We start from the raw sequence: 27,080 nt of genomic DNA on the forward strand, positions 1-27,080 counted from the left end.
GATCATCAAAAATAGTGTTTTATTTACATTTACATTTTCATATCCAAATTCAATACAAATTACGAAATATTTACAACCATTTCACTTGTACTATAGCTAAGAAAATTCATTGCTTTCCCCCCCCCAGATTCTTAAGTTATTTATTGGAGGCTCTAAGACAAAATCCTACTAAACAATAGAAACTAGTCAAAGAGGCAGAGGTAAAAAAATAAAGTGCATTTAGAAGATGTCCTTAGTTACCTTTCCTGGACAAGGCCAAGTCACTTACTATTGAGGCACCCAGTGTTCCTACTTGACCCCATCTCAACTCCACACAGAGGACAGACAGCTTCTCCAACCCTCTGTTACACTCACAGGACATCAGCTCTCCCTGCAGCTTATGCACTTGAGCAAGACAATGTACAGCAACAGTCAGCATTTTTCAGAGACTGGATCATTTCTGAGCAAAACACAGCAGATCCTTTCATAAGAACCTATCTTTTCATCTTCAGCTGACTCTTTCCTGAAGTCATCCCAGACTCTCACAAAGCCAGGACTCTGGCACATTGCTGGTGCTAGAGATGGTCACAGCTCCTCAAACCACTTGAGGATCTTTCAGACTAACAAACTAACGTTAACACGAGGTTTGAAAAGTTCCTGCAGTTGTTCCCTTTACAGTAAGTGAGATTTGGCCTGTCAGCTTGCAGCTCTCTTTTCTTCCCCTTTAGGAATGTGTGGTTGGCAGGCTGGAGTTGAGAGGTAGAGAATCAGTCGGTTACTAGAGAACCAAAGACACTGTGGACAAAATCCAGTTTGACAAGCACTGGTTTGCACTTTCTCCTATCAAAATAGTGCACTGAAGTATTAAATACCATGTTGCTTTAAACAAAACTGTCTCATAAATAAGTATCAGAACAGATCAAAATAAATTTGTTGACAATGAAAATCCACTTGAATGAAAATAAAAAACAAAAACCCCAATTCAAAACAATTGAGACAGTGGAGACAACTATGAAACGTAAAAAATCTTCTCACTTAACTCAAACATGGTAGAGAAGCTTTGCTGATGGAATTTTTGTTTTAGTTAAAATCTGCTGGTTTTCTTTATATTTAAGACAGCTTTATCTGGAGAGTGTTAAAGACTCCTGTAGGAAATACAGTTTTAAGAAAGGCAAACCATACAATTATGATTTGGACAAGTCTCTTTATCTAAACATTGCTAATGCAGTATTTTCTGCAACAGTCTTGCAACTTTTGGTTCATATGGAATGGCAGTAGGCAGCTCCTTGCAGAAGGTTTGCACCACGTGGCTGGGCATGTTCTTAGGATGTGACTTCACAAACAATTTTGCTTTCACACACTTGTGTTTCATCTCCCTCAAAACCTGGGTTATCACCATGTGAAAGGACAGTCACAGTGGAGGGCTGGGATTCTTCACTCACAGGATGTGTGTTCTCACCTGTCCAGAAGAAAACCAAGTCAAGACAAGTTAAAAAGTGCTGCAGCCAAGTGTTACCATCCTAAAGCAAACCACACAAACTTGATTTACACAAGCTCAAAAAACTGCATTTTCCTTCAGAGAGGGAAATCCAAGGCCATACCTCTCTCCTGCTGCCCCTTGTTAGTTTGGGAGCCCATTCTTGCCACTGCCTGTCCTTTCTGGAGATGCCTGCTCAGCTCAGGAGTGCTGAGCAAGCTGAAGTCGTGTGCATAAGCCACAGAATCCAGCTAGGAGGATATTAGCAGGTCTTGTATCCTAAGGCTGCTGAAGGCAGGCATCAAGAGCAACTCAGGATAAATAGAGACCAGGCTCAGGATAAATTGGGGGGGGGCTGTGCTGATTCAGGGAAGGCCTTCTCCCTACAGACTAACCTTGTCTGGCTGATGTCCCTGTGTGTCCTTCCCCCCTCAAGTGAGAATACACAAGAATGGCCAGTGTAATGTAAAGGCCCAGCATGCCCTGAGTTGTTTAGAGGGATGCAATTTCAGCTCCTGATGTTTAGCTCACAGGAAGTGTCCTCTTCCCTACTGGGGTGCTTCAACAGGGCACTCCCAAACACACACCACTTGCTGTAGCAACATGTCCTGCAGGAGACAGGCAGCAAATCCCAAATCTTCCCATCAGCTAGGCTTCCCACAGGAAATGGAGCATCCCCTTCCTAAGGCCATGCCACAATTCAGGGGGTAGTTACTTTCATTTGTTTACCTGTAACCTTTTAATTTTGAAAGCCAACAGCAACACTGAGTATGTGTGTGTGTGTGTAAAGCTGAGCACTAAAAAGACATGTTTGATTTGTTTGCTCTTGTTCAAAAAGATAAAGTATTAACACTCTCTAAAGCCAAGGATGACTCAGCCTTGGCAAATCTGAAATTCAGTTAAGTATCTGTCTTCTCTATCTTGCACCATCTAAGCTGGAGCAAGACTGACTCCCCACAAGTTTTTTGTAAGAAACTACTTAAAGCAGACAGATCTAGTAGCAAAGCAACACTCACTCATCCAAATGAAATCTCCAAAGAGACAAAGGGACAAGGGACATCTTTGGAAAAATCTCTTTGCTCTTGAAATAGTAAGCCTCTGACTTTGAACTATTCTTTCATAGACTTTGGCTTTTAATTCACATTAAGGTTGTGTTTCATTTGAAAACAAAGACCAAGTGTCAGAGCTAAGGGCTAAAACAGAAGGGAAGATTAAGATAACCCTGAAAAACAAAGTATTCAAGCCCTGTGAGATGCTGTGAAGGCAACTTCCCCTAATTCACAGCCTAAGCAGCCAAGTGCAAATGATCTAGCAAGGCAGATGAAAGAGCAGACATACTTTCTGATGGTGCCTGTGCCTCCTGAGCAGATTCATCTGGTCCCTGTACAGAATCATATCCAGATGATGCTGTTTCACTAAGATTGTCCTCTTCATTAACTATAGTGACAGTGGATAGAGGTCTTTGGCCACTGGATCCTGGGGCTTGCACAGGCTCAGAACGTGGTTCTACATCCATCTGTGTGAACAAAAGAGAAAGTGGTTAAATTACAACTTGGCAGGAGGGTGCATCTTTCTGGGAGAACAATGTCTGCAAGGACTGAGTCCGGAGCACTTTTACACAGAGGGAAAAACATGAAATGGAATAAAAGCTCTGCTGTTACCAGAGGTGCATCAGAGGTGAAATCCAGTTACTGCCTAATTGAGTGGGAAGCTCAGACACAGCTTCTGCATTTTTGCCCAGTATCAGGAAAAGTCTTCCTTCCACTTAGTGCAGATCTGCCCCACCAGGCAAACACTGGCTCACAGTTTAACTGGTCCAGGCAGCATCAGGCATTGGCAACAGCATCTTCCTCTGGCACTTGCAACAACGAGCAATTACAGAACACATCAGAAACTCCTGATGTATCCTAGGAAGTCATGCAGTTCCAGAAATGTCATTCCTGCTCACACATTCACTTTTCAAGGGCTCCAGGTACTGGGCAACTAAGACAAGCTGGTTTCAGGGACAGTATGGGTTGTCAAAGTCTGCCTGAAGATTTGAGAAAAACCCTTAGCTGTGAGCACAAGAGTTAAGAGAGATTCTTCCGTCAGGTGTGAGTCAGCTCTGGCTGACATTCTGCCCAAGCCTTTAGGTGATACCAACTCACCAGGTCAGCTGCAGGCTTCCCCAAAAGGGACACCACAATTATTCCTATAGCATCTGGCCACAGGCATGGCACACCTGTGTTATCACCTGAGCTCTAGAGGCAGTATGAAAAAGCTGAAGGAGTGGCCACAACACCAGTGTTACAGTGTGACTGGCAGCTGCCACCAGGGCAGGCTGCTGGCTTACCTCAACACCCAACACTTTGAGGATGTCACATTTGCACAGAGGACACGTCCCGTGTTCCAGAAGCCAGGGGTCAATACAGGTCTTGTGGAAGACATGGCTGGTGAAAGAAGGTAGCCAACAGGTTAGGTTTCATACTAGGAGATTGCTCATGAGCCAGCTATGAAGGACCCTTTTGTAACATCAAGAATTTATTCCTTCTAGAATGGATGACCTTATTTTGCCACAAGTTTCAGCTGAAAGTTATGGGTAGTTGATCTTTCAACCTGTAGCTGGTTTGTGCTTATCAGTACCCCAATACAACTTGCTATAATTCAGCATTAACATTTTTGCTACACCTCAACAGTCTAAAGCTGTTTTCCCAAAACTGTGTACAATGTATTCCCAGCTGATAATTTAAATGATACAACTATGGACATCTCAGCCTTAGCTTTAAAGGTACCTTTTGTCATACAGATGTATATTAAATAGCATTTGTTTCTGTTGTAATTACATAGGCAAATCATCTCACAGAGTTATGTCCTCAAGATAAACTGTACTCCCACCCATTTACTGTGTCTGTGCCACCACTGTGTATTCCTAGTGGATATTTGGCAGGCTGTACACTCAAGTAAATATAGCTCAGCCATCACAGATGCAAATGTGTGCTTCTATTAAGACACTCAATTCCACAATGGGTTTAAATTAGGCCACAGATTTAGGAGGATGACTTGAAATCCTGTGATCTGCCTGTTCCCTCAGCCTGAATAGAAACAGCAAGGCAAACAAGCACTGCTCAGTATTAATCAACTCTATTATGAGGTAAGTGCAAAGATCACACATCCAGTGCTCAGCAGCCCACACTCCAGCAGGAGCCAAGGATTCTCCAATTCAGCTCACATCATGGGCACTTCCTTCCAGCTGCACCCACGTCATGTTTGGTATAAAACCTGAAACTTTCTTAATGCCTGATTATTTCAAGTCCTTGAACTTAATACTGGACTTGTGAACGTCTGCAACTATAAATGCCTTCAGTTTGACTCTCTGAGCAAGAATGCCCTTGGCAAATACCCACACCCCAGGGACTCAGATACCATCAATGTGATTCATAGCAACATTCCTTTGATTGGTTCTTTCACAGATACAGTTAAATGCTTTCAGCAAGTAGGGTCTCAGTGTTGAGGTCAACCACCAAAATCAAGCATGTTCTTGCAGTAAATATTAGTTTATAACTCACATGAGGGAAAATTTAATATGGTTGATACTGGCAGATATCACCACTCATGAAGATTATCAAGTCTATGAGTCATTTTAAGCTAGCATGCCTCTGAGAGCTGCATTTGGGCCACAGAGGAAGGAAACATCACAAATGCATGTAAAAGCAGCAAAGGCAGCAAATTTGTGTACAAAGAACACAATCAAAAGTTGTTACTCCACTCTTACCCAAATAAGTCATGCTTTGCTTGCAGGTTCATATCAAGATTAGAAGGGTTTATAGGGAAATAATGAGAAGTCAGGTCTCCTATCAGGCAAAGTGTCTGGAGCATGTCTACAAGTTTCTGGACTCATGGTGCTTAGTCCATTACTAAACAAAACTACCTACGAGCATAAACATGACAAGACAACTGGATAATCATTAACATACATGCCTGAAAGGTTATTCAGTGTTGGGGTTTTTTTTAAAGTATTAAGCATTAGATCAAAGGAGTTGGTTGCTAACACCTTAGTAGACCAACTTTGTATTACCAAAACAGCTTAGAGGTCCTACTGCCTGGGGGCAGAGAAAGCCTTTGCAAAGCTGTAACCTGGTGCACAGGTAACTCCAGCTGAGATTTGCCAGTGTTTGACAGCACTGCTCAGCACACAACAGCAGCTACCCATTTTTCTATTCTTCAGAACTTCATTTCCCTACATCAAAATGTTTCCAAAATGTTACTTTCTGTAACTCTCCCTGAGGGTCACGACACCTCTTCCTTCGAACAATTTGGGTGGTTCAGAGGCAGCCCTCTGATTTTAGAAGCTTGGCCAGAGCAGTCCCAGCCAGCAGGCACAGGGGGAAATCCCACAGAACAAGTTTCCTTAAGCCCTGAGGCACCTTCACTGCTCACCTTAGGAGCAATCACATGAAAGCCTTAGTGCTTCACTGCTGGGCTTCCTCAGCAGCACAGCAGTGAGATACAGCAGGAGAGAACTGTAGAAAAATAGACTGCTACAGCTCAATTTTGGTCTCTGTTTCACAGGATGTACAAAAATAAAATGCTTTCTTCTAAACTACAAAAGCCAGCATGTTTTAACAAATTTAACAGAAACACAACCCTCGTAGTAAACAGTAATGTAAGAGACAGGAAACAGGCAACATTATGCCAATTACTTGCAAGTTAGTGGTAACATTCTGATATACCAGCAAAGGAAGAGATCCTTACAAAGTCCTGGCATCCCACTGAGGGTCACTGTGGCCTGCCAAGTTGTGTCAATCCATCCACTCACAGGGGAAGTGATGAACACAGGCCATTGGGGCACACTACAATTGGGTATTCACACTGTTTCTGTTGTTCAAAACATTGTTTTGATAGATATTCAAGAATTCTCACTGTACAACAACTTGAGGAAAGTTTGTTAACAAACATGGCAGAATTTTGGATAAGGGGCCAGTCTGGAAGACAACTTACTTGCAAGTCAGAACACGCATGACATCATTGGGCTTGTACTGCTCAAAGCACACAACACAGGAATCTCCATCTGGACCAGTTTCCTAAAACAGTGAAATGAAGTTACAGCTTTAACACACTTTGAAAGCTTCCTCTGAACTCCAGTCAGATTTACTTTATGAAGGGGTCTAGCTAGAGCCATCCACGATGCTCCCAAATATAATCTTATATAAACACACTTCGTGGATTACTCAGAGTCAAGCTGACACTACAAAAGAAGCATTGAAAGTTTAAACCCATTGAAAGTTTAGAATTCCAGCTGAAACTGTTATTGGATTACTGGAGGCACCAGTGTAGAGGTTTAGAAACTGCTGCCTCCAGTTTTAGTTACAAGAAGAGCTAGGGAAGCTGATTAGATACTAGCTTATGTTTAAGCCTTCATGCCAGCAAATTAGGTCCTCTCACACCAGCAAGACTAGAAGCAAGCAGCTAACAAAATGAACTGGTTTATACTGAGTAGAAGTCTTGAGGCCTGGAAAAGGACCTGGTCTGAAAGAGGAACTGTCTCTGCCACCAAGAGTTACAGGCTCAGAGAGGCTTCTGCCTCCTGCTCCAGTCCTAGGGAGCTGCCCAGGTTTCATGCCAAGGCTGTGCTGCAATGCAGGGGAGATGACAGGGTCAGTCCTACCTTGTCCCCTTCCTTCAGGGTGCGCAGCTGCATCTGCTCAATGGCCTTCTTGGCCCTGGCCCTCAGCCGCCTCTGTGACACAAAGCAGTCCTGGTCAGACACTGCCATTTCACTGCTCATTTACTAATACTTACCAGGTGCCTACTGCAAGCAAGCAACAGTTTTAAAACCCAGATGTTATCAGAGTAAGCCAAGTAAGCATGACCATGCTATTTGGAGTCAAGATGAAATGGAGTTTCGGGACATACTGATGCAGTTCCTGACTGGATGACACACCAGACACACATTTATGTCTGCTTTGGTTGTAGTTAACCTTCTCACAAAGCACAGGAATTATGTGGTTTTCAGTTTGAGAAGATGAAAGATAATACCCTGATCACATTAGACCCAGCTAAAACAAACTGAAGCTTTCAAGCTGACTTGGAACAGAAGACTGAACATGGAGTTCAGCAATCAATTGTTTTATGCTACACTCACTTTAGGACACCTTTCTGCCACAAACATTCTGATGAAAGGTGAAAGATTCTTTGCCAATCAGCCCACTTAGCACCAATACACCCTGAACTACTCCTCTGCTTCCACTGCTTTACAGCTTGCCTGGCAACTGTTGCTGTCCAGCTGTCACTGCAGCGCCTGGGATTAGCCCAGGAGCCAAGCTCTGTGTAAAGGTCACAGGTTGGTGCTATTGCACTGACTCAAAGAACGGGACTGTCCTCTCCCTACCTGGTGCACTTCAGGCAGCTCTGGCAGTGCCATCCCCAACACAACACTAGCCTCAGGGACAGACCAGCTAACCAAAAAGCCTCTTTCCCACTCCACTGCTCCACTCAGGAGCCCCACACCGTTGCCTTTCCAGCATTCCATCTCCTTAGGCATTTTAGCTCAGTTAGAGGAAACTTTTCCAAGTGCAGTACTGGTGGCACAAGTACAGAAGGACAAGTGGGACGAGGGCTTTGGCTGACACCTAACAATCTTGCAAGGACTGGCCATTCAAGTCGGCACAACATTCCTTGTGATAAAGCAGTTAATAGCAAACAAGTTGATTTATACATCCCCCTGGGACCCTGTCAAATAGTCCTAGCACAAAATGAGCCATTTTTGTATTAGTATTGGGTTTGTGCCCGAAGATAAGTGTATCCATGTGCATGCTTTAGGAGTTCAGTAGCTGACAGCTACTAACAACTATCAAGCAAGAGACACATACAATCCAAAGGTGAGGGATGCAGACATGCACATTTGTTTAGAAACAAGAATTACTGAGGTTTTCTTGCAGGTTTGTGAAGTTCTGCTGAAGGCATCAATATGTGTTTCTGTATGTCACTTATGGCTAACTTTGAAATGATGTTGCCCTTGTCAGGGTTTGAGGCTGAAGCCACAGGGCAGCAGCCACAATCCTGCTGCTTGCTGAGACCCCCAAAAGTCTGAGCAGCAAACGTGGTAACATCAGCTGAGCAGGAATGCAGCAATACAAGCACGTCTCACACATGACCAGAGCCATCACCACTACTAGTTATTAACTGAAAACTAAACTTTCTAGGAATGTACTACCTCATACAGTATCTCATCTACACATCTAATGTCAGGCCAAGCATATTAGACAGGGCCCAACTGGCTGCATTGTTAATAATTTACTTGAAACAATATTTTAAGTTTTGCATGGGCACCACTTTAATTGCTCCTCATTAAATGCATCAATGACAAAGTCACCTTTAACATTGATTTTGGCAAGTACAGCAGAACACCCCTCCAGGGGATGGAGAAAGGTTGCAGAAAAAGCTTTATATTGAACAGTCTACCAGGATACTTGAGCTTGGAATGTCAAAGCATTTTGTGAAGCCAGGTTTTTCAAGAGAATGTGAAACATGAATGAAATTAGAACTAAAAAAATGCCCAACACAGAAAAAGCTAGGGGAAAAAAGCTAAGTTGAGGAAATAGAATCAAGATATTACAAAACAGGTCAGGTCCCAACTCCTATCCAGGCTCTGGCAGGTAGAAGTAGTGAGGTATCTACATGGGAAAATTAGGTTTGGAGTCACTCAGTCCTAAGTCTTCCTCGTTCAAAGCTGCCAATTTTACCTCCAGCCCTTTCTGCACAGGGGTGCCTTCCTGGCACCCTGGGAGCACGGCCATGGCAGAGCAGACCAGACAGCTCTGAGGAGGCTGGGAACTCCTGCTTTTCTCCTGTAAGCTAAGGAAGTTCTTCCCCATAGGTAGCTATTGCCATTGAAGCAGTTTTGAATTGTTGAAAGTTGAGCAATTTGCCTCCTCCAAAGCCATTAATTAGGTAATTTCTCAGCTGCAACATCTAATCTTTATGAAATCAAAGGAAGGAAGGACTTGAGCCGAAATTAGAAACCAGGCCACAGATAACATCAAGGGTCATTTTGCTCCATTAAGAAAGTTTACTATATTGAGAACTGAATTTGTCAGTACTCCACTGACTGGAAAGGCAGAAATTCACCTACCACACTTGCCTCAATTCTCCACCTTCCTGCTCACTGACCTCCCAATGCAGGAAGAAACTGCAGAGGTGGAGACTTGAATTTCAGGCCCAGAAGAAAAGAGGCATTCAAGAAGGAACTAGCAGGTTGCACAGTGTAGCTTGCTCAAGAGGAAAGAACTGCTCTGGTTTAACTGTTAGGTTAGGACAGATGTGCTACCAAACTTCTCTTCTCACTTGGATCAGAAGCTGACATGACTGGCTTTTCTCAATATTCACTCAAGTCCAAGCAAAGGGCTGAATGGTGACAGGAAAGCCACCAAGATGTACCATACAAGCCAGGAAGTTATTTGACTAATATTCAGTACTTCCTGGAGCCAAAGCACTTAGAACTCTCAGACTCTGGATCTACACTAAAATCCAATCTGCAGCTAACAGGGCACATGGCAGCATCTAACAAGAATTTTCTTGTTATTCTTTAGTTACCTAATCACTGTGAGGTCAGTCTGAGATGCAAGGGTATAAAAACAATTGAAAACAATTCTGGATTGTCTTTGAGTTTCACTTTGACAGAATAGTATATTTTTATGCCCTGACAGCAGAGAGAAGCTTTCTTGTATTCTTATATTCCACAAAGCAGTTCTTGGAGCTCCTTGATTTCAGTTCTGCTGAAATCATGTGGAACTGGCATGTCATTTATCAATGCTATTTTTTCAATCTGCAGCAAGCTCCTTGTGCAAATGGAACCCAAGACTTCTAGCCAAGCAGACTGGATTTTCCCAGTACCAGCTATCACTGAGACATTAATAACATCTGCAGTTTCTTGAAAGCCTTATAGCTCACGATTGCACTCTTAAATACCTTCAAAGGAGGAAACATTTAAATGTGATTTAATGAACAGTGCATAGGGCGCCCAGATTTTCCTGCTCAGATTTATTTAGCATTGTTAAACAGAGCTGTGAGACTAAGGTAGATGGCAGGGTGTTGAAGGAGGAGATTGATCAGCAGGAGACTTCATCTCTGTCCACAAATGTCAGCAAGAGAACAGCATCAGCTTAGAGACAACTCCACATTTCATCCAGGAGTGGCAATGCTATGCCTCACAGGCAGATGTCAACTTCCAATATTTCCAACCCTGAGTCTGTCACTGTAATTCTCAGAGAGCTTTCAGTCAGAAAGCAGCTTTCCACAAGCAGCAGCCTCCCAACCTGTAGCTAAAGTCAAGCCCTGTTTTGCAGACACACTTCCAGTCGTGTCTCCTGTTTGGCAAGCACATAGGCAGTGCTATGTGGGAAGGATGAGGGTCAGCTAAAAGCAGTTTATCTCTCTCACAGCCCCCATAGGGGCTACACTGCAGTTCAGGGAATATTTGTAGGAAACACAGTTAGCTGAGCACAGTCAACTTTTCTCCATGCAGTTTACTCTTGTAAACTCTGTTCTTTAGGAAAGTTTTAAGCTGCACAAAGACGTACCTCTTAGCATTTTAAAGATCAAACAAATTCAGTAATTTTGGTACTTAACCCAAACCTACAAACCTCAAGATCCACACCGTGGAGGGATGGGGCTATAGAGAAACAACAGCACAAACTCACCTGCTCCCTGGACTGGGCCCTTGCCATAATGAGTCTCCGAGCAGAGTAAGAGACATAGCAGCCCACAGTTGCTGCTGCCACAACAAAAAAGGACACGGAGATGAAGAGGATGGTGAAGATATTCATGGAGAGACTGCGCTTTCTGCCCACTTCGATGACCATGGTGACTTTCAGGCCGCTCTGGATCCGGTGCAGGATCTCCATGCCCTTCAGGTTGCCAATCATAATTGCAACAATCTTTTCTGCACCTGCAAAGAAGGGGAAGCCGTGCTCAGTTCCCAGGTGTTGTATCAGAGGCATTGTCCTAGATGCCCTGCTTCAAGTGATAAAGAAATGGCTGTGGGAAGTTTCTAAACAGTATTTGTAGATTCAATATGAACCAATGAAACAAGTGTCACCGCTGTGTGCTTGTCCAGCTGAAAGTGTGTCCCATTACCTGTGAGAGGCATTGAGTGAACCATGTTTCATTCCTCTCCACAGCATTCCTCACTCCTATACAGGGTACAGGCTGTCCTATTTTAGACACAACACTTTGGTGATTTACATTTTAACACGCCTTTGAACTACATGAAGTTAAAAATAAATCCTCTGCAGAGTAAGATCACTGGGGATTGTGATATCTGTGTAGGGATTGCTTCCTGTAATGGATCCAACTCCCTCCCTGCTGCTCCTTAGCACCTCTTTTCTAAATTTGACAGTACTTCTGAGTACTTCCCCAGACACTGAGCAATCAAAGCCATAGATCACCCTTCACTTCTGTATTTTCAGCAGCAATAGAGAAATTATTGAAGGAAATTGCATTGTGAAGTCTAAGTGTTTTTATGAGTTTCTACTGCAGATTCAGAGGGAAGCAAATATGAAGGGAGATGTGCTCCACTTTTAAACAGTTGGGGGCAATATGCCAAATGCTATCCTGATTTTAACAACAGGTTTTATTGGCTTAACTGAGCACCACAAGTTACAGGAACCAAGGTGTTTATGGTAGGAAGAAATTTCAAGCAACTCCAATCAAGCACAGACCAGAGCAAACTGGTTTCCTTTCAGTGACATGCAAGGGCTTGAGGACACTTGATACCCTTTGTAGAAACATTAGAAAGTCCCAATATAACAGAGGGGCTCTTAAGAGGGGGAAAAATGGAGATGAGTAAATTATCACTGTTCTCTCTAAACTAAATACAAGAAAAGCAGATTTGAGAGCAGCTAATCAGGAGTCTCACAGCATCAAACCATCACCTGCAAAACATTCATAATAGACATTGCATGGGGGAAGAGTAAAGACTGTTACAAAGTGCTATTTTTAGCTAACCCCCCGGCCAAACACTCTTTAATGGAAAGACCAATTGTTTTTCCCTCTGCTGAGTTACTCAAGTTATTTCCCTCTGCTGAAAGTTTTTCAATTTTCAGCTACCAAAAAATCCTAGGATTGGTGTTAAACCACAAAGGCTGTCATTGGAGAAGTGTTTATTAGTGTTCCAGCTTGTTCACATAATGCTTGTGATCCAACACAGCAAGCAACTTTCCTCAGTGGGACAAAACTCATATTTTATTCAGAAAGCTCCTCGTAAAGACAACAACATCACACAGAGAAGAGAAAAAAAATAAGTCTCCCAGACTGCAACTACTCTTAAGGATGAACTAGGGCTTATACATCACATATAACATGAGCTGGAGTCAGGTGTTAGCAGCAAGCAAAGAAGTCAGAAGCTGAGACTTGCTTTCATAAGCAGGGAAGAAAGTGTGGAAGAACAGGCTGCAACAATGAGAAAATAAAAAGCCTGCCAAAAAAATAAAGCAAAAAAACCCCTATTCTCCTATAGGGGGATAGATTTCACAGTAAATCTATCTTTTAACCACACATGCACAGCACAAGACACAGAATAGCAATTCCTATTAATGAAATGTCACCATCAGCCTGTAAAACCATTCCAGCTACTAAGCCATCCTTTGTGAAAAAGTTTTACCCTTAAAGAAGGAAACATTTTCATTTAAGTTTCAGACTCCATAGTTACAATGCCATCACATGACAGCTTCAATCCTCACTGACTCTTCTCAACCCCAGGGATTCCTGCTGCAATTTCAGCTCTGCTGTAAATGAACACATGTGAGTGGGCAGCTGGTGGCCTCGACTCTGGCACAAGGGCAGAAGTGAGTGGCCACTTCTATCAGCACCTTTGTGACAACTTCTGTGCTTCTATAACAACAGCAAGCGGATCACCCCCACCCAAGACTTCTTGAGCTGCAACTTGGGTCCCATTATGACAGGTACTGAAACATGTTATGGTGGCCTTGAGACCACCAGCCTAGACAGAGGTCCTGACAGGGCTTGGCCATCAGGCTGGAAACAAGGTATTTGAGGGGTGTCTTAGGGGGCAATGTAAGATGTAACCAAAAGTATGTATTCTATTACCAGCTGTTAAAACCAGGTGGGGCAGTGTTCTTCATCTCCTCCAAGACCCATCCTCCCTCCAGGGGGCTATCTTCTATTCATGGGCCATTGGGTCTCAGTGCATGACTGATAAAGTTACATCATCCCAATGTGAGATGTTCCACCTGGGGGAGGAGCCAAGCACTCCTACCTGGATATAATCTGACATTTGGAACACCAGAGCAGCCTTTTCCCACTGGATTCCCTGAGGAAGACCAGACCCATCTACATCACCTGGACCTTCAGAGGAAAACCACACCCTTGAACAGCATCACTGCTTCAACAGAACCACAGCTGGCAGTGCAGGAGCACTGCAGCCACCATTAATTGCACTGCTACCAACACCCTGACCCACAGGGTGTCAGGTTGTATCCTGACTCTGTCAGTGTTTTTCTACTACTGCATTTATTTTAATTTTCCTATTAAATTGTAGTTCTGACTTGGGATCTCTCACTGCTTTGCTTTCAAACAAGCACAAGGGACATCTGCAGAGGTACCTCAAGCACAGCAGCTGTTCTCAACTGCCAGCTTCTTTCCCACCCAGACCCCAGCAAAGCAGAGGGAAGTCAGCTGTGCACATCAAAAACCTCACAGAAACCCAAGTTCTTTGCCCAGGTGTCAGCTTTTGTGGTTCAGCTGAAGCTTCTGGAACAGTTTTTAAGGGACACTAAAAGGTGAAATTAATCTGCTGCCTGTTTAGCTGATGATGGACTCATTGCTAAACAGAACCAAGACCTGTTCAGTTAACATTGCCCAGCCTCTTTCCTTTCCTATTTCCTGTGAAATGGGAGAGGGAAAGTTACTCAACTCTTTAGGGAAACACAACCTGCCTCTTTGGGCACCTCCCAAACTGTAAGGCAGCAGGTGGTCAGAATCTGAAGGAAATGGGTTGATGAAGCACACAAACCCCAATGGTTTGGGGCAGGGAAGTGCTGGGGCACAGCACATTGGGCCCACAAGGAGATGCATGACTGGGATCAAAGTTTGACCTTCCTGGATCAGTTTGACTGAGATGTGGAGTGCTGTTGCATCTATTTATAGCAGTATCAACATCTACCTATACAAAACTCTGCCCTGCAAAGATTTCACTTGTTCTGCCAGTACACTTCTGGTCCCAAACATGAAGCTACAGTTTGACAGTTCAGTAGAGAAATGAGATGTACAAGGGTGACATAGAGCAGGGAGCATTAACTTTTGCCTAGTACACACGTGCCTTTTCACATTCATTTAAGGTGATTATTGTAATCCAGTGCTATGTTTTTGTGTGCTACAGATAAATCTATCCTGAACCAAGCAAGCTGTAGGGCCTGGAGAGCACTTGCCCCACACTATTTAGAATGCAATGGCACCTAATCTGTGCCTTAAAAATGCTCACTTTTAGCAATAAAATCACAATCTATTAATGCATTAAAACACATCAAGGCAAGGTACAGAACCTCAAGGCCAAACAAATCCACTGACCAAAGCCAACTCAAGAACTCCAAGTCACTTCCTCTACCCTCACTCAAAACCAATTTCTCAGCTCATTGAGTCATTGCAACCATTTTGCACTGTTTAAACCAAACACATTCAGCTTCAACTAAGTTATGAAAGACCCCTTCATTTTGGTTTAAAGGCCTCAGGGTAACTTTGGGCAAATTCCACAGATCTTTGTCTTCTTGGACAGTGGGAGCCAAACCTCTCTAATGCCTCTATCACTATTTACCAAGAACAGGATGTAAAACTGATGGACCCTTTTTCCCTTTGGAACAGGCCAAGCTACAAGACAATTTAGTGAAAATATGTGAGGAAGGCAATAGTTTTGAGGGCAGTTTTAAGAAAGAAGGTATAAAACATGATAAGTAGGCAAGTTGTTTCAGAACCAGGAAGAAGCTAGCATGCCACACACAGCCTCCAACATTTTGGATCCCATCATTTTTTTCCCCCCAGCTTTCTCAGAGTCTGAAGTTTTGCCTCATCTTTAATTACACTAAAATTAAGTGCCCACAGTTCTACCAGTATTCCTGCACCCTGTCCAGAGAGCAGCACCTTGTGCAACCAGTGCCTCTGCTCTGGCACAGCCACGCTGCTTCTCCCCAGGACCAGCACAGCTCACCCCAGTGTGCCCAGCACTCCACTTGGAAATATCCCCGCCCCATCCTTGCTGCTGGTGGGATCACCAATCCATTTCAACAGCCCAGCTGGCAACCACATAAGCCACCCACTCAGAATGGAAGAAATTACTTTTGATTTTGAATGTTTCATATATTTAAAAAAAAAAGAAATAAAAAGAAAAAAAATAAGGGAAGTGAAGACTTTGGAGTTTGAATTCTCAAAGAATGAACAGGTTCTCCTTCACCAGAGCAGAAAAGTTATCTGAAGGTTCTTTCAGGAGATCAAATACAACTCCAGCCTTGGTGCCTGGATCATTTTTATCTACAAGATATGGTGCTTGTAGCACAGAGCAGTAATAGTTGTGCCTTATGCCAAAGGAGCTAGAGGTATTCCCCTGGCACCCCTCCAACCCCACCTTCAGCAAAAAAGGCATTAGGAGATCAAGCTATCTCCTGTTCTTTAACATGAAAGACACTGTCAGGTTACAGAGCAGCCATTCCGTACCAGTTTGGCACACCTGGCTCCTCAGGCATGTAAGAGGAGTATCTGATAGCCTATCTTCCATGCCCAGAAAAAACAAAACCACTACGTCTTGAACACTGCTTATCTCACTGCACTTGAATAGTAAGAAACGGGATTTCTGGTGGTTATCAAGCAGGCTGGTACAAGCTCACTGTTATCTGTTACAGTAGGAGGAAAAATAAACTAACAGTGTACACAGGCTGAGCTGGTATTACCAGCCTTACGTAATTCACCTCAGATGACAGCCAGCACTGCACACAAAAGCCATCGAGTCTCAGCAGCACTCCCCACTCTGGGACACGAGGGCTCTCCCTGGCCTCAGACACTACAACACCAGACCCTGCAGGCCAGCTCTGCTCTCATCCACGGTACAGTGTGGATAAAAAGTAAAGTGACTGCTGTCATCCACAGGAACAAGGCAAAATCTCATCAGGAACGTGCCCATGCCCACAATCATCCTCCATCCCAGACACTGTCAGAGGAAACACCTTTATTGCCCTGTGATAAGCTCTCCCCTTTGCAAGAGGGGAAGGTGATTACACTCCTAGTTCAGGAGCAATATAAGCCTGGATAAGCTGACATCGTAGGCTTGTTCCTTCTTCCCCTGCTTTGCATGTTCTGCACAAACATTACCTGGCACCAAGATAAAAGAACAATTTACATTCATGTTATTTTGCAGTTATTTAAAGCTATAGCTCCTTATGATCTAAATTGTTTGACTGAGCTGCCTTTTTCCTCACACTGTTACCTAAGCTTAATTAAATCTTATTTCAGCTTGCTTTATTTGGCATATGGCACTATGTCTGGTCTCTTCCTCCTAAACACACAAGCCTTTCCACATACAGGGGCAAGCATTCACACAAATCATGGAATGGCTGGGGTGGGGAGGTACCTCTGGAGATCACCCAGTTCAACACCCTGCCAAAGCAGGGTCACCCAGAGCAGGCTGCACAGGATCACATCCAGACAGGTTCTGAATATCCCCATGAGGGAGACTCCACAACCTCTCTGGGCAGGCTGTTCCAGGGCTCAGCCACCTCCACACTAAAGAAGTTTCTCCTCCTATTCAGATGGAACTTTCTCTGTTTCAGTTTGTGCCCACTGTCCCTTGTCCTGCTCTGGACACCAATGAGAACAGTCTGGTCCCTTCCTCCTGACACCCACTCAGCATATTTGTATGCCCTGATGAGGTCCCCTCTTAATCTTCTCACCTCCAGCCTAAACAGGCCCAGCTCACTCAACCTTTGGTTGTATGACAGATGCTCCAGTCCCTCATCATCTTCACAGGCCTTCTCTGGACTCACTGCAGGAGTTCCATGTCTGTCTTGAACCAAGGAGCCCAGAACTGCACACAGAATCCCACATGAGGCCTCACCAGGGCAAATTAGAGGGGCAGGACCACCTCCCTTACCTGTTCCTAATGCACCCCAGGATCCCATTGGCCTTCTTGGCCACAAGAACACACTGCTGGTCATGGACAGGGGTCCACCAGGGTAGGTGGGGTCTTCTTCACAGCAGCTGCTTTCCAGCAGCTCAGCCCCAGCCTGTATGGGGGTATTCCTCCCCAGGTGCAGACACTTGCTAAACTTCATTAGATTCCTCTCTGCCCAGCTCTCCAGCCTGTCCAGACCTCCCTGAATGGCACCACAGTGGAATACTGGAGGTGGAAATCAGCCTGCACTCTATTCAGTTTAAATATCTTATTATTTGTCAAATGAATCCAACAGTTACCAACCCTTTTTTCTCCACTCCCCCTTTTGAGCCTTAAAGTGCTACATAAATGCTCCTGTCCCCTAAATCTTAGAACATTTACAACATGAAATCATGCTCTAAAACAGAAGCCAGGACAGTAAGATTTTTCAAGGGCACAGAAATGAATGAGATCTTGTAGGACAGCTCTCTTCACATGCTGTTTGGTCAGTGGCACCTGCAAGACTAAAGTACCACCTTTCAATCTAGCAAACAGCATCTAAAACCTCCTGGAGAAACAGCAAGCAAAATTCCTAATGAAAATTCTTTGGTGAGTTTGCTCCACAGCTTTCAGCAGCTTTGATTTAGTAAATACATTGCTCACCCCCTCTGGATGAGAGCGAGCTCACCACCAATATCCCCTGCTCCCCACATGCTGGTGGCAGCTAAGTGTTCACTGGGAAGAAGTGAGTCTGAGAAAGCTAATGGTAAAATGATGCAAATGGGCCCAGCCTCAGCCAGAAAGCATCTGTCTGTGAAAAGATGACAGGTCACAGTGGACACAGTGGGGAACTGTGCTGAGCTGACTGCTGTGTGCTCACCAGCACATTCAAGGCTGGAGGCAAACAAGCACTGTCATTGTTTTAGCAACATGATGTCCCTCACAATGAAGCCTCTGCTACCACAGCTGTCACTTAGGATTTTAATTCATCCCTTCACATTTCAGCAGCCCAGTAAACCCAAAGTGCAAGGGCACTTCACAGACCTATTCCAGGCTACCTAAGGGATGATGCCTACCCTACAGTTTTCCATGGCACAGAGGCACCTAAATTACATCCTAAAGAGCAAGAGCAGGGATCAGAAGCTGTCAATAGCACCAGTTAGTCTGATCCAGTTTCTCAATGCCCCTCTGTTTGCTCACAGACTGCAGTGCTGGGGGCAGCCCCAGTCACTGTCACACCCCACCATCCCCTGAGGGTGGGAGATCAGGGTCACCAGCCAGACCCACGTGCTACAGTTGCTCTTCTGAATGCCACTCCAGCTGTGACATTAATTTATTCTAAACCAGGCAGCCAGGATAATCAAACTGAATTTGAGCACATAAAGACAAGCTCAGCACATACACATCAAAAAGCTATTCTCAGATGCAAAGAACTACAAACTCCAGACACTACAGACTGCAAATACCAGCCAGGCACAGCAGATGCATGCAAGGTCCTCCTCAAAAAGGAACTGCAGGAAGGGCTTAATGATCTGCAGAGGCTCATCTGGCCATAGCCAAGGAACATGAGAGAGGAAGTGTCATTAATTCGATCCTCCATCCTCATTCCTCTCCTCAGATGTTCTCAGCACAAGTCTTCTCTCACTGCAAAGAGAGGTGCACTATTTGTTCACACAAGGCTTACAAAGCCTCAGCACAGCCTGCCTTGGGATTACAATTCTGACTCAATCTTTAACAGTTCTACAGCTCCCATCAGCCTTGCAATACCTTGGTAAAGTTTTAGCTTGTTTCTGAAGATCAAACCTCACAAAAAGCAGGGGAGCACAGCTAGACACTTCTGCCATACACGGTTTTCTCTAAGCATATGGAGGTAAGGCTTCACTTCAGTGAAACTCCTGCAGAATAAGTTAAGTAGCAGTGCTACATATTTAACCTTTCCTTCCCCTTTCACCCACTGATGCATGTTTACACTTGAAACAGATCTTGTTAGCCTGATTCACACTGCTACTGCTTGAGGCAGAACCATTCAGTTGTGTTCCCTGAGAATAAGCCCTCTGCAGATCAGGTGATGTGCTCCTCAAGTCTAGAGTTACACCATAGGACAGAAACCAAAGAAAATTATCACAGTTGCTTTCTGACCTGCAAAGAATCCTCCTTCACCAGCTGCAAGGAAATACTGAACAGCAAAGAATGCTTCCCACGGGCACCACCATGCCCTCAAGCCAAAGCCACCTAACAGCCTGGTTCTGGCTTAAGGCAAGGTCCACCTTTAACACAAACCAACTCTTGCCCTGCACTTTTTTTCCCACATGCTGCTGGTTTTCTCCAATCAAATGTCTTTTCCAGAAGGTCAACAGAGATTACAGAGAGGTGCAATTATGAGCACACAGAACTGTACTTTGAAACCCTGCTCAGCCCGACACAGAGCAGTACCATCTTAAAATGTGCACAGTTAAAACGCAAGTTTGCTAATTGATATGGGTTTGTGCTTACAAACCACAAAGTAAATTTTACTTTGGACTCCATTAAATTCTTCACATTCTACCTGTTAGAGATGATTAGGCAGGATTTGATCATATCTGATTTGGCTATTCACTGCATTCTGTTGTTTTAATTGCCAGAGCAGTTTGCTTTTTTTGGGTAGCTTTTGCTGTTTCTTTTTTTTTTTTTAAGTTGGCACACCAAAAGGTTATATGGAGCACTGATGCAATGAAGAATTCATCAGACTAAACAGGATGATTATAAGAAAAAAAGTCTCTGGAAGCAGGATGACTAGGACAAACACTGCTGCAAATACAGGCCCATTTAAGTCTCTAAACAAGAAAGTTGCTTCAAAAGCCAAGTCTGAAGGCCCCAGAAAAAGGCATACTACACTTTTAGATAAGCTTTTGTTAATAACTGTGTGTTTTGTTGCTATCAAAGTTCTTTGAAGAAAAGCATATTGTGCCGTGCAGAGCCCTCCCAGAGAGACCTTCCTTCTCTGCCAGGCAGATGACAGCTCCGTGCCCCACAGGTGAGAGGAGAGAACTAGGTACTGCTGGTTTAATTCCCCCCACCCCAGCAAAGCCATCTCCTGATACTTCCCACTGCCTCAGCTTGGAGGAAGCATCTGGCCTTGCTTGGTTTCTCTTGATGGCATGTGGCCCCAGTCAGAGCAGAAATGCAGCCAAAGAGGAAACCCAGACTGCAGAGTCACCACCAGCACAGCTACAGCCATTGCAGACATGGTGGGAGGTGCAGTTGCACAAAGCCCATTCTTTAATGGGCATGGCCACCTTCCCCCCGGCTCCAGGAGAGTCAGAGCACCCAGTGCCACCAAGGAGGCCAGGAGAGGGGAGCCATCCCAAAGCACAGCTCAGCAAAGGACACTATGACCAGCTCTTACCTCCCAAGTTTGAGGGGCAGTGCTGTAGGCTGAGCTCATCAGCACTACACAGGGGATGCCCTGCACCTGGCAAAGAGAATGAGGCTGATGACTTGCAGCCAGCTCCATCCTGGCTGTGCTGTGTTCAAAGCCTGCAGTGTCTGTCCAGTTTGACCAGAGAGCACTGGCTCCCAGCAGGGGCAGGAGGCAGGGTGGCCCAAGCACAGCGTGTCACCAAAGCCCCGTGAGAGAAGGACGAGCATCGCTGTGGGAGAGCCAAGAACGGGGACTGGCAGACAGACACAAGGATGGAAAAAGAACTCAAGTCCAGAGAATAACAAAAGGGAGGGTGGAACAGGAAAGAAAGTGAGGGACTAAAACAAGGACAAGCAGTAAAAGCAACAGCAGCAACAAGCTTAGCCCAAGCTTAGCTTAGCAATTGTGGTACGACATGGCAAGGAGGAGTCAGGCAGATTAAATAAGTGGTTTGACAGAAGCTGTCTTCTCCAAGGAGCCTGTCCTATTTGTCTGCAGTTCAGCTGGGAAGTTTCAACATGCCCTCGAGTATCCATCCCATCATGCAGGATAATCAGCACAGTTAGAGCCACTCTGACATAAATGCCTCAGCAGAAAGCTTAAGGACAGCATAGGAAAGGAGGGAGCTCCTCTCAGAGCAAACCCTGCCGAGAGCCCCTGGCTCATTTCAAGAGGCAGCTCCCAGCAAGGTTAAGATGCTGTAAGTCTCCGAGCAGCCAGGATAGAGGAGGGTCCTTCCCCTCAAGAACAGGTTCAGCAGTGACCTACCCAGGCCAGCAGTGCCAAGGGAGCTCCTCCAAGAGCTGCAGGATTAGGCAGGCACAGTGAACAGGGCTCAGGGCAGAGACGCTCTGTCAGTTCAGCAGGAGGAACTCGCCCAGCAATAGTCAGATCTCAATAGCATTTGTCAGCTGATGATGTGATTACATAAGAAAGCCTTGCCTCAGAAAGGCCAGAGCCTATCCAGACTGTATGTTTTGAATTCTTAAAGCAGAGTAGCAACAGTTCTACAGCTCTTTAAGATTGCAAGCTCATTAAGACAGCAAACCTCCAGAGGCAGCTACTGTTTTCTTGTCTCACCAGAACACTTGCCTCCACTGCTAACAGAAATCCTCTCCAAACCTTCTAAGAGGGTTGCTGCAGGGATATAATTATTTTTCAAACCACTCAGAGCTTAAAGACACAGTACTCATTTTCATTGTTCAATTTCTCTCCAGAAGATGGGGCTTCCCAAAGCAGTGTCACTTCACAGAACTCCATCATACCCAGGAGGATGCATTTCTGTCCAACAGCTGGACAGAGCCACCAAAGCCACTCATCCTGTCACATACAGGGCACCTGCCTGGACTGTCACCAGAAGGCATTTACACAGCTTTCAGCCTAGGTCTGTTCCTCAGGTAACATTAGCCTAAAACAGAGCCAAATCTCACTCTTCCTTTGAAAGACGGGCAAGTCAGGAAAAACCTTCCACTAAGTAGGAGACTTTCTATAGCAAGAGAAGAGGAGCTCTGTTATCAGCCTGTGCAAAATGGAAAACAACCTTTAAAGACCTTCAGCCACTTGCATTAGAAGAGGCATTTTGCTGCTGAAAAGTGACCTACAGAAGAGTCTCGTACTTCGCTTATGTCTGAGCTGGTTACTGCGCAGGGCACAGGGAGAAACAGCACCTGAGCGTGGAAACCCAGCCTCCTTTACAGCCCCAATCAACTCCACAGTCTCAAGAGGCATTAAAAACCTCAGCATCCATCACCTGTGGCAACTACAGGCTCAGGTCAGAAACCCAGGGCCCGGCAAGCTCGGCCAGAGCCCACTCGTCCTCAGCCCCAGCAGCAGCCGCAGATTTCGGACACGGTTACTCATTAATAGGAGAAAAAACAACATCATCAGCGCCTGAAACAGCACTGGCCAGTCCGGGCAGAAACTCCTGTGGTGCGGGGAGGCAGCGACATTCCCGGCTGCCACCGAGGAGCCGCGGATGTGCGGCCGGGCCGGGCCCCGTTCCCGCAGCCCCCGAGGAAGGGAGGGAGGGAAGGGGCCGCTCCCACCGCGGGAACCCCTCTGTTTGCGAGCCCCCCGCCGTTCCCCGGCGCTCACCGTGGTGGGACATGGGCAGCACCTCGTTGCCGGTGCCGTGGGAGTTGTAGATGACGGCGGCGGCGGCGCCGCGCTCGGCGGCCCGGCGGATCTTGTCTGCGAAGGAGCAGCCGCCGCCGCGCTGGATGAGGGCGAGCCAGCCCGGGGAGCGGCCGGCCGGGGGGGCGCCGCTGAAGTTGGTGAGCGCGCTGCAGGCATTGAAGGCGTCGGGTCTGTCGGGCAGCACCAGCAGCCCCTCGGCCGACTGCAGCGGCGAGTCCAGCCCGTACAGGCCGCTTTCGCCCGCCTCCCAGCCGCTCCGGTTGCGGTCCACGCCGTTCTCCCACGACACGTTCAGCCAGGCGGTCCACGCCGCTGCCGCTGCCGCCCCGCGGGGACCGGGCGGCGGGACGGCGCAAAGCAACGCGGCCAGCGCCAGCAGCGCGGCCCCCGACGGCATCCCAGCACGGCCCGGCCCGGCCGCCCCGCCGCCTAAAGCCGCGCCGCGGCTGCCGGGGGAGGAGCGGGGCCGCCCCCGCCGCGGCACGCCCCCAGCACGGCGCGGCACCGAACAGCCGCACCGCAGGACCGCACGGCACGGCACGGCACGGCACGGCACGGCACCGCACACCATCGCACCGCACGGCACCGCGCACCACCGAACCACCTCACCGCACGGCACACCACCGAACCACCGCACCGCACACCATCGCACCGCACGGCACCGCGTACTACCGAACCACCGCACCGCACACCATCGCACCGCACGGCACCGCGTACTACCGAACCACCGCACCGCACACCATCGCACCGCACGGCACCGCGTACTACCGAACCACCGCACCGCACACCATCGCACCGCACGGCACCGCACACCATCGCCCCGCACCGCCCGCCGCCGCGGGAACCCCGCCGGGAATGGGCCCCCACCGCTGCCCGGGGATTGGGGATCCCGGGCGCTGCGATGCTGCGGCGTGCGCATCCGGGCGTTCCCCTCGCTGTATTCTCCCGGGCTCAGTGCGCCACCAGCCCACGTTTCTCCCGAGGGGATGCGGACAGTTACCTGCCCGGCCCACCTCTCAAAAGTGATGGCTCCTCCTGACATCACCTCTCGGGGTGATGGGTGATCCCGGCGTGCCCCCAGGACGGGTGGCTCACCTGTTCCATCACGCCCCGGCACAGCGGCCTCCTCCCCCAGCCCGCCCCAGTGCCCGCAGTGGCCAGAGCACGGGGGGCGGGCAGCGGGACTGCGGGAGATGCCGATCTCCTGACACTCCACAGCGGCACCAGCACAAGGTGCTCAGCCGTGAGCCAGCCTCCTTCCAAAAGCTGAATTCATGTTTGCTGAACACTCAACAGCACGGTGTCCGTCCTGACTGATGTTATCTTACAAAATACTGGGTTAGCACTGTACCCTCACTGGACTGGCCACTGCTGTCTCAATCATTTGACAGATGCTACAAACCTGCCACTTCAACCAGCAACCCTTTTTTCTAGTTATATATTAGCTGTGTTTGCATCATTAATCATTATTTGATCTATGGAACTCACAACAAAAAGTCCTGTTTCTCCAGGGCCCTGCTGTTATTTTTGGGGCAGCCAGTTTTCATGCACCAGTCCCTTGCTCCAGCACTTACACACTTTTGCCAAGTTGTCCTGCATCAGGCAGTGCAATCAGAGTGCTGGCAGAGTCATTGCAACCACAAGTGTGAAATGCTATAGAGCCCTGCCAGGGAATTAACAAAGGAAAATAACATGAGAAAGAACACTTAAAGCTCCTCTTCTTCAGAGAGCCACTCTTGAGGAGGCCTTGCCTCTTATCAGCTGCTCTGTGGGAATCACCCCCAGCCCCAGGAGCCTTTCAAACACATGCCAAACAGCCATAGCACTATGCACAGGCTGGAGCTCTGGGTGAGAGCTCATCACTGAGAAAGGAATATTCCTGGGCACTGATTACATGACCCAGCATCAGCTGCTGCCTATGCAAGCACCAACAAAACTAGTGTAAACACAGAGTTCAACCCTTTCTCATACGAGTCAGCACCACTCAGTTTTTACCCCAGGCTTTGGGCTGATTCTGAGCCCGTGTGACTGATAACCAGTAATAACCAGTCATGTGTCATCTGTCTGTGGTGCCCATTGCCCTTCCCTCCCCTGTGCTAAGAGCAGCATACTGAGCATTACACAGCCTAACCCAGCTCAGGTTTGAATCCCCCCTGGGACAGGGGCTTCAGAACCAGCCCTCTCCCCCTGCCAGCCACAGGTGCTTCAAAACCAACCCCTTCACCAGCACCTACCCTGCCAGCACAGCAGCTACAGGTTTTGGCAGCCCAGTAGCACAGGGAGATTGGTTTGGTTTTGCTACTGCAATAGCAGCGTGCAGAGCAAGTAATGAAGAGCAGATTAAGGAATTTGCTCAAGATCAATATTGCTTACTAAGTGAACACTTTTGTCCTAACCTAAACAAACCTTCATTTTCCCATTCCACATCTAAGTAGACAACTTATTCCAACAGCAATAGCTCCAGCTATAATGAGAAGTAAATCCATAAGCAATCAGAGAAATGTGCTTTTGTTTCGAAACCTGTTCCATGTAGGGAGAGAGAAAAACTTAACACACCTCTGAAAACACAACCAGGCTTTATGCAATCAACAGCAGCCAATCTGCTCAGACTCTAAGGCCTACAAAACTTTAAGGATGTTTAGCTCTAGCATTTTCACTCAGACAAAACTGAACCAAAGCCAAAGGTTGGAACCTTCTCAGAATACAAAATTTCCTATAGATCTGGGGATTTTGAGCATAAAGCTTAGGCACAGTCTCTTACACATGCATGCATTCCAATACATCATATGATTAAAAAGCACAAATGAAGAAATGTGAAGAATGCATTGAGAGCAGCCCTGACAAGGATTGGTGATAGAAGGAAGGGTGGTGATTGAGAGAAGCTCAACCAGCCTTGCTTGGTTTGGCAGGGAAGCCAGCTGCAAGGGGCCAGCAGCCCCTGTGCATCCCAGCCTGGTCAGTGACTCCCCTGGGCCAGCGAGGAGTGGGTCAGGTGGCTGGGATTCCCAGCAGAGCTGATATGTTTTAAAACCCACATGCCAGTTGTACCTATTTAAAGCCACATAACTCACACTGAGAACTTCCTGGCTCTCAGAATTAGGAAAATTCAGAGGAAAAACAAAAAGACAAGATCTATCTTGCAATCTGCAAAGCACATACCTATGCTGGAGACGCCTGTAGGTTCATTTGTGTCCTCTCACCTCAAAAAACACACTGGTGCCTTCACAACAAACACTAAGAATTGCTCCACATCACTGTCTAAATTAATTTGCAACTTGTACAGGTAAAAAACAGGACTAACTTCAGACACTCAGCCCTTTGCCTGCCCTGTACCAAGCAGAACGTAACAGCAGGGTCTTGCTGACTCAGCACTGAAGTCAAGACTCAAATTGCATAATGTTACTTTTCGAATTGAATCTCTCGATCAGAACAACAATCACCCACAAACACCCCTGATTCCTCAGAGCCTGGCTGTGCCGCCCTGACCCCAACTTCAGAGAAAGAAACGAGCCGGTGCCTGCAGCCCTTCACTCACCTTGATGTGCCATCAGGAGGGTGTTGTTGCCTCTGCCTCGTGAGTTGTAGATCACGGCCGCTGTTGCTCCCTTTCTGGTTGCCACCTGAATTTTTTCAGCAAAACTGCAATTGCCTCTTTCAATCAGGGCTATCCACGGTGCTTCCCTGACAGTGAATTCCGTATTTTTGTCGCAGGCATAATGATCAGCAGCAGACACTGGAATGCCCACCACCCCCTGAGCACCAATGTAAGGAGAATTAAAGCCATACAGGCCACATTCACAGCGCTCAAACACAGTCCTGTTGCTGGTGCTGTTGAAATAGAATAAGCTGAGAGAGGCCAGCACAGAAATTGCCTCTGTAGCATGGAATGAAATTAAAAAATCCATCAGGAGAAAGAGAAACCAGAACTTCTTGACTCGCTCCATTGCTTCTTCCCAGCA

At 46.6% G+C, this 27,080-nt stretch overlaps 1 protein-coding gene across 2 annotated transcripts; it reads right to left on the reverse strand.

Annotated features, from left to right (window-relative positions):
• On the reverse strand, positions 1–27,080 carry RNF128 (ring finger protein 128). Of its 2 annotated transcripts, none has more exons than XM_059859058.1 (7): positions 26,657–27,080; positions 11,134–11,381; positions 7,101–7,172; positions 6,434–6,516; positions 3,789–3,885; positions 2,795–2,972; positions 1–1,438 (listed from the first exon to the last, which is right to left on the reverse strand). In XM_059859058.1, the coding sequence occupies exons 1-7, from the start codon at positions 27,063–27,065 to the stop codon at positions 1,302–1,304; spliced, it is 1,224 nt and encodes a 407-aa protein (XP_059715041.1). In that variant the 5' UTR covers positions 27,066–27,080; the 3' UTR covers positions 1–1,301. The 2 variants fall into 2 exon arrangements, with proteins under 2 accessions (XP_059715041.1, XP_059715040.1); XM_059859057.1 differs by lacking the exon at positions 26,657–27,080 and adding an exon at positions 23,080–23,555.

This window comes from Haemorhous mexicanus, chromosome 14 (assembly GCF_027477595.1).
Source record: "Haemorhous mexicanus isolate bHaeMex1 chromosome 14, bHaeMex1.pri, whole genome shotgun sequence".
Taxonomy (NCBI): domain Eukaryota; kingdom Metazoa; phylum Chordata; class Aves; order Passeriformes; family Fringillidae; genus Haemorhous; species Haemorhous mexicanus.

What these genes read in the sequence shown, in the direction of transcription:
- RNF128 (XM_059859057.1), bottom strand. Translation starts at nt 23,518, where the DNA reads ATGCCGTCGGGGGCCGCGCTGCTGGCGCTGGCCGCGTTGCTTTGCGCC. An exon ending in GGGCCCAGTCCAGGGAGCAG is followed by an intron (nt 7,173 to 11,133) that starts GTGAGTTTGTGC and finishes TTTGTGTCACAG; the next exon opens with AGGCGGCTGAGGGCCAGGGC. An exon ending in GGCACAGGCACCATCAGAAA is followed by an intron (nt 1,439 to 2,794) that starts GTATGTCTGCTC and finishes TCTTCTGGACAG; the next exon opens with GTGAGAACACACATCCTGTG.